The sequence below is a fragment of the Lactuca saligna genome, chromosome 9, assembly GCF_052625555.1.
Source record: "Lactuca saligna cultivar CGN05327 chromosome 9, ASM5262555v1, whole genome shotgun sequence".
Classification (NCBI taxonomy): Eukaryota; Viridiplantae; Streptophyta; class Magnoliopsida; order Asterales; family Asteraceae; genus Lactuca; species Lactuca saligna.
The window spans coordinates 79,570,689-79,586,451 of record NC_136425.1 but is presented as its reverse complement, the minus strand read 5'-3'; the positions used below and the strand labels follow the sequence as shown (position 1 = coordinate 79,586,451).

Here is a 15,763-nt window from a genome sequence, read left to right as displayed (position 1 = left end):
GGTCGTGTAATTTTTAGGAATCGGTTGTTGTTCCCTCGCTAAGAGGTTTTAATTTTGCGACGGATTATCAAGGGAAGGATTTGTCGATAAATTCTTACCGGTCCGTCTTTGATCGCTCGGTAATACCTCTCTAAAATTCTGTAAGGGTTTTGGTTGAAATATTTGCGCGTTCCGTCACTAATCCCTCAGAAAGTCGTCACTGATTACCTACGGTTAGAATCCGTAGCTAATTTCATCGCTGAAAGTCAGGTTTCTAATAGTGTATGGAGTGTGGAATACGACTCCAAGAGAGTTATATTTATAGTTGCAAAAACCCAAGAAGACAACAAAATAACCTTCCAAATAAACGCTCAGCCGAAGGCAAACCCTAGGGCATGGCTTGGTTAAACCGTTTTCTACGGCAACTTACAATATACCCACTATAATCTCCAATACCACGTTATCACTGTTATTATGGTCACTTCATCACATTTTTTTTTTTTTTTTTTTTTTTTTGGGGTTTTGCGAACTAAAAAGATGGTCCTTGTATAATAATGAAAGTACAAAAATATATCTACAACTACTAAATTTCCAAGAAATAAAAATTATACAAAATTACATAAATGATCACTGTGTAAAAGTAAAAAATACATAAATGGCCTATGTGTCGATAATATGGATGAATTGCAGAAATTGTCATTGTGCTTATGTAATAGGATTATTATAGAAATTCTCTATATGTAATAGGAGGAAATTTAAAATTTACTGAAATAATGCATGTGTAATATTAATATTATAGAGATTACCTGTATCTTATCTTATATCTTATATATATTTAAAAATAAAACTATAGAAATAAGTAGTATAATTATGGAAAAGGTCCCGGTTGTCGAAAAATAACGTTTTGCATTAGTTTCTTCAGTCAAATATACCCTTTTGCACATAGAATTAATAAAGTTTGGCCGCAATACTCGTGCTTTAAATCCTGATTATGGAAGCATAATTTAAAACATGACCAATGCAAATTGATAGAATGGAAATCAATGAAAGATATGATTCATTTACAAGTTTTCAAGGTATGAAAGATAAATATTAATTGTTTATTTCGGTTGTCCATGATTTGTGTTTAGCTTATACGGCGACATAGAGTGATTCCATCACCCACCGGAAGCTGACATATCTCTACTCTTGGATCAACAGCCAACGCTTTATTCAGCTCTAATACGAAGTCTCTATAATATCTAACATACTTTCGCAGTGGAGCATCAGCAGGTGCCACCAAAGACCCATTCCAAAGGGTGTTATCGTAGCCAATCACTCCTCCAATTTTCACAAGATCAATTAATCTTTTGTGGTAGTTAAGATAGTTGTCTTTATCAGCATCCACAAAAATAAAATCAAATGATCCATGGAATTTTACCTGTAAATCAAAGTATACAAACTAAAGTTAACTTTTAATTTAAAGAAAATAAAATTTATAAATATAAACCTCTCGGAAATCTGTAAGTACTTACGTCGTCAACCATTTGGTCAAGAAGAGGAAGGGCAGGGCCTTCTCTAAAGTCAATCTTGTGAGCAACACCGGCTTTGTCGATAATTGGAAGGCCAATTTCGTAATTTTCACGGTTTATGTCCAAAGCCAATATCTTTCCATCTTCTGGAAGAGCAAGAGCAGTAGAAAGAAGAGAATAACCGGTGTAAACACCGATCTCCATTGTGTTCTTAGCATTTATGAGCTTGAGAAGTAAGTTCAAAAACTGTCCTTCGTCAGCAGATGTCGTCATAAGATTCCTACATTTAGTATTACAAGTAAAACGGATTAGATAGATAACAAAAAGCACCCACAATGTTTTTATGGTAATTAATAATTAATTCAGTTACGTACTCGTGAATCATAATTAATACGTTATATATAACATTAGGAAATCAAATGCATGCAGTAATTATGACTTACCAAGGGTGTCTAGCAGTGACCTCTCGTAGCTCTTTCATGGATTCTGGCTCTCTGGGGTAAACACTGGTTTCGAGAATGTATTGGTAAAGTGCATCGCTTTGAAGGAGGCTCTTGTGGCCAACTTCTTGGTGTTTTGCAGGCTGAGCTTCTCCGGTGGCAGCCATTGTAACAAATCTCTGGTGTTTGACTGTGAAATGGAGAGTCGAGAGTGGGTAATGGTGGGTTGAAATGAAGCTGAAATGGAAGGATAGGGTGTATGGGAATATATAAGGAGTGGGAATGGAGTATCGGAAGGTGGAGGGGTGGTTCTTGTGCGTGGGGTTGGTCAGACTTGAGCTTTCATTGCAGTTGTGGACTTAGCCAACCATAGTGGAAAGCAAGAGTTGGTAAAGCCCACTTGTTTTTTCTTTTTTTATAATAAAAGTATATGTTAAGCTGCTATCATTGATGTTGAAAAAGTATGATTATTATTTTACAATTTATCCACATCATACTATTAAATTTGTTTTCAATATTGTCTTCATTGATGTTTCATTGAGCAATCATCCGATTGAAGATATTACAAACCACTCCGGATTAAGGGTTGTTGTGTGGTAGTGGTCGTCTAGTTGCTAAATATGGTTGAAGGGACAAAACACTTCTCAAAATGAGCGAACACAAAATAATAATAATAATAATAATAATAATAATAATAATAATAATAAAATATTCTACCACCAAAACTATGCATAATCTACCCTAATCATCATCCACTATTCCAAACATTTTACTTTTCTTTTCTTTTTGAATCTTGAAGCATGTGGATTTAACCCATGAATAGTTTTGACCACTTTTGTACAACGACAATCATCTAAATGAGAATTTTACTTTTTTAACCTTTGATCTACTAAATATTAATATCAAGGGTTGATTAGGTACAATTCACTCATACCAAATTGATGTCCATTGGGTAGCTATCAAAAAATCTCAAAAAATGTTGCAAATTCTTACCATAAGATAAAATCTTTCTGCCAATGTGTTTGCTTAGAAGTCAAGACTGAAAAAAATAGAAAATAAAAATTATACTTTTTTAAATACTTTTACTTTTAAATACTTAAGGGCATTTTGGGAATTGTAGTCAGCCATTGATGCTTCAAAATCACAATAGAAGAGATAATCGAAATGCCTGTATATTAAATACACAAATAACTTGCGTAATTAGCAAATACGTAATCTTCATAATGTTCTTATGCATCCTATATTCGCTATATATAATATTTTGAACTGTTTTAATTAGCACTTAATTTATGCATATATTGTCATAAAACTTACTTCAGACCATCATTGTTTACAAGAGGCTGTAGAAGAGGTCGTTTCCCTGCAAACGACTTTCCATCTCATTAAATGAATAAGTGGTAAAAGAATCTTGGTTTTACATTAAGGACAAAAACGACATTTTGACATTATGAAAAGCACAAGAAATGAAGTATGAGTGTGAATTATTATTATTATTATTATTATTATTATTATTATTATGTTTGTGATATCACTCACTTTGAAGGGTCTTTTTGTGCCTGGAATTGGATCTCTTGCCAGCATGAGAAATCGAGTAATATTGTCAGAATCATTCTGAATAACCAACATATAAGGATGAGGACATTTATGTCATTAACATAAGTCTTCCACAAAGTTGTGTTTTTTACACCAGACTAGACAATCTTATTTGTTAGACCCTAATAACAAAGAACACTTCCATATGAAACCATAAACAATAAGCAACACAAATGATTGCACTCCAAGATTTCAATACTCAGTAAACAAGATAAAATCCAAGCTTTCGAGAGGAAAGGAACTCTTCATAACAATTTTCTATTCTTTTCTTAGCTACACTCCTCCAAGACATAAAACCAATATAAATAAAAGACAAAAGGAGAGTAATTTCTCGCACCCCCGAACCTAGTCCCCAGATGAGAAACTAGACAAAAGATAATGCTCACACCATAAAACATCAGCCAATGGAAGTACAAAAATAATCAAAGGATACACCATAAAAGTGTGACCATATGTATATAGTGACTTTTTTCACTAAAAGTGTGACCAAATGTGATGTCATTGTTGCGATCTTATGGTCACTTTAAAATTTATTGTCTGAATGATATGAAAATGTATGGTCGTATCATTAAAGTGTGGCTATTGGTAGGGAATTGTTTTTTTTTATAATCAATCATTGTATATAATACGTCACGTTAAACCGTCAGTAGACATACTTTTTTGGTAATTGTAGTGACTGTATATTACCAACTTGTGACATACATGTTGTTTCAATGTGACCTTTTGCTAATAAATTGTCACACAATTTAAAGTTTATTAAGACTATTGAGTATCTTTTGTAAACATGCAATTACGGTGAGTATGACCATGATCACTAAATTATCACATGTAATTAATTTCAAAAGTGTCAATTTGCTAATAGTTAGTCACAAAAACAATATATGTTCGTGACTATTATCTATCGTGTAGAAACACTAAATTAAGTGAAACATGATCATAAGTACTAATTATAGATTTAATATTAATTTACAACCATATTTGTATTATTTATCATGACCAATGTTATCATTCAAATATCTAAAAAGACGTAACTATGACTATTTTATATCATTTCGACATAGAAAATTATTTAAAAAATAACTTTAAATGATTTATAGACATAATCATTGTTGTAATTGTGACCAGTATTCAAATTATTACCACAAAAATTGTTTACAAGTATAACCTATTTTATTATTTAGACATGCAAATATTGTTGAGTGTGACTATTATTTGTACTATAATCATAGAAAGTAATTTAAACTGAAGTCATTAGTGTTCTGTCAACATAAACAATTTAGATGCACATAACAATTGTCTTCCATATTGTCACATTATTTATATATTTAATATCGCATTTTTATATCGTGACAAACAAATATTATATAAACGTGACAATACATGATCTTTTAGTTACGTAATTATTGAATTTATTGAAATGTGATATTCATTTGACATGTCATTATTTTATGTTGAGAATTATGTGTTAATTAGTTGCGAATAATAAATCCAGTTATTATTAATATAATTACCAAGTTTCGTCCGAAAATCAGATTGATCCTTCATGGTCGGATATGATTATAAGAAATAGGTAGAAGCAGACTTTCACGTTATTAGACAAAATTATAAGACAAATTAAACAATAAAAGTAAAACCAACATCATAGTTGTTGATGTCGATTTGTATAAGACTGCACAGAGAAGGTCTTATCCTTAAAGGTTTTTTGTCACTCTAAGTTTGTAAACTTTAACGTAAACACTTAGGATTTGATGCAGTATATGCTTCATTTCAACAACTATAGAATAAGAAATAAATGCAAAGCAGTTAATCATAAAAAGTAAGAAACTGGATTTTGTTGTTGCAAAAATCATTAAGAGAGAGAGAGAGAGAGAGAGAGAGATAAGAAATATTTAATTATATCACTACTAGAACCAGGGGTTTCAGAGATGGAAAAATCCCTCGCTATTCTGTCGCTAAAGGATGTTTGCGACGGATAAGCGATAAACATACTCTCTAGCCAATTAATGTGTGGGTAATAACCTAGCGACAGATTTAGCGACATATTACTTTTTCCTTGCGACGACCTTAGCGACGGATCAACCATTGCAAATTCGTCACTTAATACAATTATTTAGGACATTAGCAACAAAACTCAGCACCATTAATCTGTCGCTAATCCGTCGCAAATTCTATGTTTTTGTATTCTGTCACTGATCCCTCTCAAATTTAATATATGTTTTTGTTTCTTTTCCATTCCTGATCCGTCGCAAACGAGTAATATCAACTATATATATATATATATATATATATATATATATATATATATATATATATATATATATATTGTATTACAAATCTAAAACAAAAAATAATTATACAATCCCAAATCAAACATTATCATTTCAATACCAAAAATATCCATTAAATATAGAATCCAAAACCAAATATTAACAATGAAATACCAAAGTTAAATACTCATTGCTATTTGATTTCAAAGTATAATATAACCATATTTCTGCATTTCCTCTCATATTTTGCATTTCCGAATACATCTTCTCTAATGTTTCATATCTTGCATCCGAAAGAAGGATTGGAATGGAATTGGATTCCGATTCCTGTTAAAACCAAGTGCCACTTACTTATTCCTGCAATGAAAGGAGACTTTGTTGGAAGCATTTGAAACCAAGTGTCGGACCGGAATGGAATTGAATTCCCATTCCGACCAAAAAGTAAATGGTAATACATGTTGGTTAAAGATAATACTATGTTTGCATACTAGTCTTCGGAAATTATGTTCTCTCCTGACATTTGATTCTTTGAACTACTCTTCTTTAGCATTTATTAAAAAAGATGCAATATTAACAACATTTTTACCATTTATTAAAAAGGAGGCAATATTTTTAATTAAGAAGGAAATTATAGAACTAACCTTCATGGTTTCTAGATTTTTCCAAATACCACCCAACACTACTGCAGGTACCACCCAAGAACTTTGAAAGTTGACATCAATTAAAATTGTGCACATATATTTAAAGTTTTTATCCATGAAAATTATTGATTTACAAATACCACCCAACAAGATGTTTAATTATAATGATTTTTTATAAAAAATATTTGGGTTTTTAAAAATTACATACATAAAATTTGTTTATATTGCAAATTTTTATTCCATTCTATATGATGTATTGGAGAAAAAAGAAAGTCCGTTTTCAGGAATTCCTGAAAAGTAACAAGATGGAAGGAATCTCATTCCATCTTTGGTAAAAAAACAACATTTTTTCATTCCTATGGAATGAACTATTGCATTCCATTTATGATTCATGCATACCAAACACTACTTATGAGAAAATAAATTAAGTAAAGAACTTACTTGTTCTAGTTGGCATCAGCCTTTTCCTTAACTTCCTGTAATTTTTCTTGAGCCACAAGACTTAGTGACTTCTTGCTGTGGTCCCTCCCCTACAATCAATATATTGAAACTCGAACAATGTCTACACATAAAGGACTTGCAACCCTGTGTGTGACAAGTGTAGAACTTTCTTCCCCTTTTAGCTTCTGTGTTGGCATTTCTCAAAACACAAGATTCACCACTAGTAAATGCAAGGAATTAGCGTATCTCTTGCATTGCCAAATTACCATATTACCCTTTTTATCCCAAAACTCGAGAGATAAGATAGTGGGCTAAAATTAACCAAAAAAATATTACAAAAAGCAAAATCCAAAATATGTAAATCCTTTTTTAGGGTTCAAAGGAGGTGTCTCGATCTCTTGTCTATGCAAAAGACATAATAAGACCATGAATACAAAACTTGACATAAAAAAACCCAATAAATACCTCCTGCTGCACCTTCATCTTCTTGTTCTGTTAACCCTTCCTTGGCATCTCTGAATCAGGAATAAGGACATATGCGATTGGAAATGAGTTTCCACTTTAATCACACCATTGGCTTAAAATTAAATGCAACAAGATAGCAACATACTTTGATTTAATTATGTATCATAACCAATTGGGTCCTACTGGATGACTTTAGAAGAAAGCCTCTTCAGATGCAAGTGTATCATGTATTCCACGATTAAGCTTAATATCCTGTGAAAATAGAAATGATGTTCGAAGATTATTTGTATACTCTTCAGAAACCTTTCTCAAATCAAACTTAAATAGGTTTCAAAACACGAAATGCACAAGCTTAAGAGTTACATCTTGACAACGATTGACAACACCAACATAACTAAGTTTAAGAGGAATTGTTTTGCCAAGAAAAAGATTGCAGACATCAGTGCCTCTGTCCATGATATCCAACTGTAGTTACAGAGACAAACAACTGCTGATTATGATATGCCTTACAATGAAACAATACAAAGTTCACAAAAGAGAACACGAAGAAGAAGAAAATGTTGACCTTTGTAATTACACTAATTGTACGATGACTTGAAAAGAAAGGGTATATAAGAGTTTAAGAATTAGAAGAAAAAGAATACATTAACAAAGCATAGTATATTTGACAATTACCATCAGGATCAGCATTCCCTGCCATTTGAAGTGCATCTGAATTTGCCAAATCTGAATTTAATTTGTCATTATTTAACGAAATAAAGAAGTGTCGTACTAGTTTCTTGGAGTGAGTACAATATCAGCAAGAAGAGATCCATGAGGTCCCCAAGTCTTATTGCTAGTTGTAACGTCCGCAAATCCGGGCTAGTCAATTTAGAGGCAATAGGGGTCGAAAACGACTTTTCGACAAAAGATTCTTTAGAATAAATAATCTTAACCAAGTTGTAGTATATGTCACGAGGTTTCCGTGCATATAAAGAACGCCGAAATCCGAGTTATAACGAAGAAGTTATGACCCGTTGGAGTTTCGCAACGGAACCGGTACGATACCAGAAAGCGTAAATAGTGAATTTACGATAGAGCGAGATTTAGCCTTAGCGATCTAAATGAAAGTCGTAGAATATGTTAAACTAAGAACATCGATAAAAAGAACGCCCAAATCTGACTTCGTATGAAGAAGTTATGATTTTTCGAAGTTTCGGACTAGCAGTATACAACCCGAAATTCGAATATTAGATCGAGCGGGTTTTAGCCGACACGACCTGAACAAGAACCGAAGATCTTGTTGAGGGTAGCGTAACGAGAAAAAAGATGGGCAAAAACGGATATCGGATGAAGAAGTTATGAGGATTTAACGGATCAATCATGTCCCGGCCCGTTAATAATATAAAATTTAAAATCGAGACAAAATTAGCCAACGAAGTCTAAACGAAAGTTGTAGAGTACGTTCCCACCTTCGCGTGGATATAAAGAACGTCGAAAATGGAGCTCGTATGCGAAAGTTACGAATTTTTAAAGTTGCAGCATGAAAATGCGAAGTCTGTGCGAGATTGATGACGTGGCGCGATCAGAGCCGTCGCTTGCAGCCCACGGTCTCGCTCGGATGAGCGACACGTCGCTCCTCGCTACGCCCAGCGTCCGGCTTCGTGCGCCTCGCGTCCGTTCGCTCTTGGTCCAGAAGGCGCCACGACGCCTCGTCCTACGCCCCGCGTACGAGGTCTGGGTACGCCCCGCGTACCTTCGCTTCCCCTCCGTCCGGTGCGAGACAGCTGGCTGCGAGCTGGCGCCCTTATCCGAGGGAACACCCCGCGTAGCTGCTAAACGCCCCGCGTAGAGGCAGCCTTCGGCCCCTATAAATACATGGGAGATGCTCCGGATTTTTCACACCATTTCTCACTCTCTCTCTAAAATCTTTCTCTCTCTAAGGTTCCAAACCCTCCCTAAGGTCTAGGTGAACCCTTAGCACCCTAAGGAAGCCCCGAGGCTCCCGGATTCCCGAGAAAAAGGAGTTTTTCGGTTTCGAAACGCTGCTCCAATTAAGTTCCGGTTTTCGATAAAATTCGCTGTATGTATGCTACGCTTATGCAATTTTTAATATAGCTTCCAAATAATTATAGGAATGTTATTAGGTCGTTAAAATAGTTATTTGGGCTATTATTATGAGTTATATTGAGCATTATTAACGCTTAATAATAGTCAAACTGATTTATGAGTCGCGGTTATCGTTAAACTAAACCCTAGTTGTATCGGTACTAGGTTTTATCGAAGGAACATCGTTGTGAGAGTATCGAAGCGCTGTCCGAGTGCTGAGTCACCACCTAATCAGGTGAGTGCATGGTCCCTTTCATCTTACACATAGATATGAAGTATCTTTATATAAACTACGTGCTATGTGTGCATATTATCTGAATACTTGCTGTCTATGCTGGATGAACGTTTTATACATGTTTTAAAGGATTTAAACTGTATACGTATTTTATATATACGAATATGTTGGGTATGATGATGGGTAGATGAATGATGAGAGATAGGAGATGACGTGAGTATACATTGGCAGCTATAGACTTAGTGCCTATGGGACAAACACCGGTAGCTATGGACTTAGTACCTGTTAGACGTTGGTAGCTATGGATTTAGTACCTGTTGGTAGCTATGGACTTAGTACCTATTAGTTAGACACTGGTAGCTATGGACTTAGTACCTGTAGGAATTGGTAGCTATGGACTTAGTACCAGTTGAGCGTTGGTAGCTATGGATTTAGTACCCGATGAGTAAGATATAGCAGCTATGGAATTAGTGCTTTACGAACGAACATTGGCAGCTATGAATTTAGTGTCAGTCCTAGAACCCTGGAAGTAAGGGACTTCGGAATAAACGAATGAATAATAGATGACTCTTAGGTGAAATCCTTAAGAGTAAAGAAGATAACGGGAATGGGTAATGGGGTTAATTGTTTGATAATTAAACATAACAATTATATTATTGTGGGTTGAAAACCCTATGTACTCACCAGGTTTCCCAACCTGACCCACTCAGTTTATGTATATCACAGGTAACGAAGTGAAGTGACTTTACAATGAGAGAATTAAAGAGCTATAGATCACTAGTGTAAATCATTGTAAGTTCTGTTTATGCTTATGTTTCGGTATTAACGATGACATCCCAAACGTTTTAAGATGAATAAAAATACGTTTCTTCGAAGATGTTTTAATAACGTATTTATCATGTTTTTCTGGGAACAAATTCCGCAACCTTTTTATAAAATGAAGTACCCTGATTTTCATAAAGCATAAACAAAAAAATCGGTCTTTTCTGGCCGTGATTTTGGGGATGTCACAGTTGGTATCAGAGCATTAGTTTAAGCGAACTAGGAATATGAATTTATTTCTAGACTTAAACTTAGAATGCTAAGCGATGATTGTGAGGTGTGAGCACTAGATTATTTTAGGAATTGTGCCTAAAATGCTTTTATGTGCTAAATACTTGTGTCTGATATGGTGTTAGTTGTTCGGATCTATGGTCTGTTGCCGACCGGATCTGGAAACCTTATGTGTTTAGGATTCTAAACGTACGAATACGATATTAGAACTAGCATATAAACGTTTCGGAGTGATAAGGATGATTTAACCGTCAATCCTAAGTAAAGATCTAGATTCACCTTATTCGGTGTATAGATCAAGATGGCAAGAACCCGTAGCGGAAACGTGAACGCAAATGGGAACAGGAACCAACCCCCAGTGGTTCAGTAAATACCTGTTATTGATGAAGTTGCGCCTGAGCCAGTCACCATGGCTGGAGTTCAAGCCATGATTCGGGCTATGTTAGCTGAACAAAGGGAAGAAATGAGACAGATGTTGAATGGGGACAAACCTACCGTACATGTTGAACCGACGGAGCCAGTTCCCGAGCAATCTGAGGAAGGGAACTACATCCACCAAGTGAGTCGAGTAGGGACTCAAGGTGAGCAAAGGGATGGCCCAGAAGGGAGAAACAACAAGGATGGGCGGATGTATAAGAATTTCTTGGGTGCGAAACCACCAAGCCTCTCAGGAACCCCGAAGCCGGTTGAGATTATGGATTGGATCTCTGAGATGGAGATGGTGTTTGAGAGCTGCAGCTGTAACGAGAAGCAGAAGACTGTCTTCGCAGTAAGACAGCTTAAAACCGGAGTCTTGAGCTGGTGGAAGCTATTGGTAGATACGATGCCACGAGGAGAAGCCTTAAGGATGTCGTGGGAAGAGTTTTTGGAACAGTTGAAAATGCAATACTGTTCAGAGATAGATCTGATAGACCTAAACAATGAGTTTCAGAACCTGAAGAAAGGAAAGATGAGTGTTGATGAGTATGCCACCGCGTTCACCGAAAGGATGAAGCTATTCCCCTACTTGGTGCCTACTGAACTCTCCAAGATTGATAGGTTTGCTAACGGACTGCCCACTGACTTTGGCCCAATGGTCAAAATGGCAACTACTTTGAAAGCAGCTGTTAGGGCAGCTAAGAACGTAGAGGCCCAGATAAGAGAAAAGGGTCTAGAAAAAGATAAGGTAGGAGAGAAGCGGAAGATAGAAGGATCTTCGAGGCCAAACAAGGAAAGCAAATTCTCAAAGTTTGGAGGAGCAAATGGAGGTGAAGCAAGATGGTGTGATAGATGCAAGAAGAAGCATGGTGGAAAGTGCAATGAGGAAGTGACTTGTTACAAGTGTGGAAGGACTGGTCACTATTCCAAAGACTGCACGCATAATGACAAAGTATGCTATGGATGTGGAGGCAAGGGGCACATGTCCAGAGACTGCCCAAGGAAAAATAAAGCAGCAAGACCAGAAACGCCACCAAGGCCAAGGGCATTTCACATGATCCTCGACGAAGCAGAGAACCATGCGAGGAATCAAGAATGAGGACTTCTTACCCGAGGATCGGATTATGCAGTAGTCATAGTTTCGTATGATGTAGCCTAGTAGAGGCATAGTCTAGGGTGAACTTGAACACCTATGTAATCGTTTCAAGAAATGATATAAAACCCTCGTTTTGCTATCTGATGTGTTGAATGATTGTATGAATTGCTGCATGGTGACTTGGGAAACTGCGGGCCAATACTTGGGACGAGTATGAGTAGGTGTGAAAGGTAGTAGAGGCCTATACTACCGAAAGCACAGGACTCACACTTGGATCAGGGAAAGTCACAAGGTTACCAAGAAGCCAGTAATTGATTTCGTTTTATTCAAGTATGTCATTACCATCGTTTCGGTAATGACTAAGACGATTGTTGATATTCGGACCCTAGTGGTCATATCAAATTGAGTCCGACTACGATAAGTAGGTTACGTGGTTCAGAGAACCAAGTTTGATGAAGCGTCCGACTTAAACCAAACAATGGAAATCAAAAGCGATCAATAGAAGTATCGCGCTCGTTGTTAAAGAAGTTGGTAGCTAGAAATGCCTAATGTTAAAAGTGTGATTATATCACATTAGAACATGAAGGAAGGCTTAGTCTGGTTTAGAATTTAAGAGACCTGAGTCTAAACGTACATCACATGATGATAGGTCATAATTTGGAGTCTAATATGAGGTAGAGAGCAGGTGCATGATCAAGTACTGCTTACAGTCAATAAGTCTAAGAGATAGACTTAAAGGAATAAAGAAGTTATAATTATTACCTAGGATGAAGAGATGACGTATGGAGTCATTATACGATCCTTGTTTCGTTGATGATTCCGAGACGTAATCATCCTAAGGGGGAGATAATTGTAACGCCCGCAAATCCGGGCTAGTCAATTTAGAAGGCAATAGGGGTCGAAAACGACTTTTCGACAAAAGATTCTTTAGAATAAATAATCTTAACCAAGTTGTAGTATATGTCACGAGGTTTCCGTGCATATAAAAAACGCCGAAATCCGAGTTATAACGAAGAAGTTATGACCCGTTGAAGTTTCGCAACGGAACCGGTACGATACCGGAAAGCGTAAATAGTGAATTTACGATAGAGCGAGATTTAGCCTTAGCGATCTAAATGAAAGTCGTAGAATATGCAAAACTAAGAACATCGATAAAAAGAACGCCCAAATCTGACTTCGTATGAAGAAGTTATGATTTTTCGAAGTTTCGGACTAGCAGTATACAACCCGAAATTCGAATATTAGATCGAGCGGGTTTTAGCCGACACGACCTGAACAAGAACCGAAGATCTTGTTGAGAGTAGCGTAACGAGAAAAAATATGGGCAAAAACAGATATCGGATGAAGAAGTTATGAGGATTTAACGGATCAATCATGTCCCGGCCCGTTAATAATATAAAATTTAATATCGAGACAAAATTAGCCAATGAAGTCTAAACGAAAGTTGTAGAGTACGTTCCCACCTTCGCGTGGATATAAAGAACGTCGAAAATGGAGCTCGTATGCGAAAGTTACGAATTTTTAAAGTTGCAGCATGAAAATGCGAAGTCTGTGCGAGATTGATGACGTGGCGCGATCAGAGCCGTCGCTTGCGGCCCACGGTCTCGCTCGGACGAGCGACACGTCGCTCCTCGCTACGCCCAGCGTCTGCCTTCATGCGCCCCGCGTCCGTTCGCTCTCAGTCCAGAAGGCGCCACGACGCCTCGTCCTACGCCCCGCGTACGAGGTCCGGGTACGCCCCACGTACCTTCGCTTCCCCTCCGTCCGGTGCGAGACAGCTGGCTGCGAGCTGGCGCCCTTATCCGAGGGAACGCCCTGCGTAGCTGCTGAACGCCCCGCGTAGAGGCAGCCTTCGGCCCCTATAAATACATGCGAGATGCTCCGGATTTTTCACACCATTTCTCACTCTCTCTCTAAAATCTTTCTCTCTCTAAGGTTGCAAACCCTCCCTAAGGTCTAGGTGAACCCCTAGCACCCTAAGGAAGCCCCGAGGCTCCCGGAGTCCCGAGAAAAAGGAGTTTTTCGGTTTTGAAACGCTGCTCTAATTAAGTTCCGGTTTTCGATAAAATTCGCTGTAAGTATGCTACGCTTACGCAATTTTTAATATAGCTTCCAAATAATTATAGGAATGTTATTAGGTCGTTAAAATAATTATTTGGGCTATTATTATGAGTTATATTGAGCATTATTAACGCTTAATAATAGTCAAACTGATTTATGAGTCGCGGTTATCGTTAAACTAAACCCTAGTTGTATCGGTACTAGGTTTTATCGAAGGAACATCGTTGTGAGAGTATCGAAGCGCTGTCCGAGTGCTGAGTCACCACCTAATCAGGTGAGTGCATGGTCCTTTTCATCTTACACATAGATATGAAGTATCTTTATATAAACTACGTGCTATGTGTGCATATTATATGAATACTTGCTGTCTATGCTGGATGAACGTTTTATACATGTTTTAAAGGATTTAAACTGTATACGTATTTTATATATACGAATATGTTGGGTATGATGATGGGTAGATGAATGATGAGAGATAGGAGATGACGTGAGTATACATTGGCAGCTATAGACTTAGTGCCTATGGGACAAACACCGAGAGCTATGGACTTAGTACTTGTTAGACGTTGGTAGCTATGGATTTAGTACCTGTTGGTAGCTATGGACTTAGTACCTATTAGTTAGACACTGGTAGCTATGGACTTAGTACCTGTAGGAATTGGTAGCTATGGACTTAATACCAGTTGAGCGTTGGTAGCTATGGATTTAGTACCCGATGAGTAAGATATAGCAGCTATGGAATTAGTGCTTTACGAACGAACATTGGCAGCTATGAATTTAGTGTCAGTCCTAGAACCCTGGAAGTAAGGGACTTCGGAATAAACGAATGAATAATAGATGACTCTTAGGTGAAATCCTTAAGAGTAAAGAAGATAACGGGAATGGGTAATGGGGTTAATTGTTTGATAATTAAACATAACAATTATATTATTGTGGGTTGAAAACCCTATGTACTCACCAGGTTTCCCAACCTGACCCACTCAGTTTATGTGTATCACAGGTAACGAAGTGAAGTGACTTTACACTGAGAGAATTAAAGAGCTATAGATCACTAGTGTAAATCATTGTAAGTTCTGTTTATGCTTATGTTTCGGTATTAACGATGACATCCCAAACGTTTTAAGATGAATAAAAATACGTTTCTTCGAAAATGTTTTAATAACGTATTTATCATGTTTTTCTGGGAACAAATTCCGCAACCTTTTTATAAAATGAAGTACTCTGATTTTCATAAAGCATAAACAAAAAAATCGGTCTTTTCTGGCCGTGATTTTGGGGATGTCACAGTTGGTATCAGAGCATTAGTTTAAGCGAACTAGGAATATGAATTTATTTCTAGACTTAAACTTAGAATGCTAAGCGATGATTGTGAGGTGTGAGCACTAGATTATTTTAGGAATTGTGCCTAAAATGCTTTTATGTGCTAAATACTTGTGTCTGATATGGTGTTAGTTGTTCGGATCTATGGTCTGTTGC

General features: G+C 36.6%; 1 protein-coding gene across 1 annotated transcript; it reads right to left on the bottom strand.

Annotated features, from left to right (window-relative positions):
- Positions 1-982: 982 nt before the first annotated feature.
- On the bottom strand, positions 983-2,187 carry LOC145014695 (caffeoyl-CoA O-methyltransferase-like). Its single transcript, XM_078973129.1, has 3 exons — positions 1,934-2,187; positions 1,494-1,770; positions 983-1,399 (listed from the first exon to the last, which is right to left on the bottom strand). The coding sequence occupies exons 1-3, from the start codon at positions 2,095-2,097 to the stop codon at positions 1,106-1,108; spliced, it is 735 nt and encodes a 244-aa protein (XP_078829255.1). The 5' UTR covers positions 2,098-2,187; the 3' UTR covers positions 983-1,105.
- Positions 2,188-15,763: the final 13,576 nt, after the last annotated feature.

What these genes read in the sequence shown, in the direction of transcription:
- LOC145014695 (XM_078973129.1), bottom strand. Translation starts at nt 2,097, where the DNA reads ATGGCTGCCACCGGAGAAGCTCAGCCTGCAAAACACCAAGAAGTTGGC. An exon ending in GTCACTGCTAGACACCCTTG is followed by an intron (nt 1,771 to 1,933) that starts GTAAGTCATAAT and finishes TACTAAATGTAG; the next exon opens with GAATCTTATGACGACATCTG. An exon ending in TTGACCAAATGGTTGACGAC is followed by an intron (nt 1,400 to 1,493) that starts GTAAGTACTTAC and finishes TTTGATTTACAG; the next exon opens with GTAAAATTCCATGGATCATT.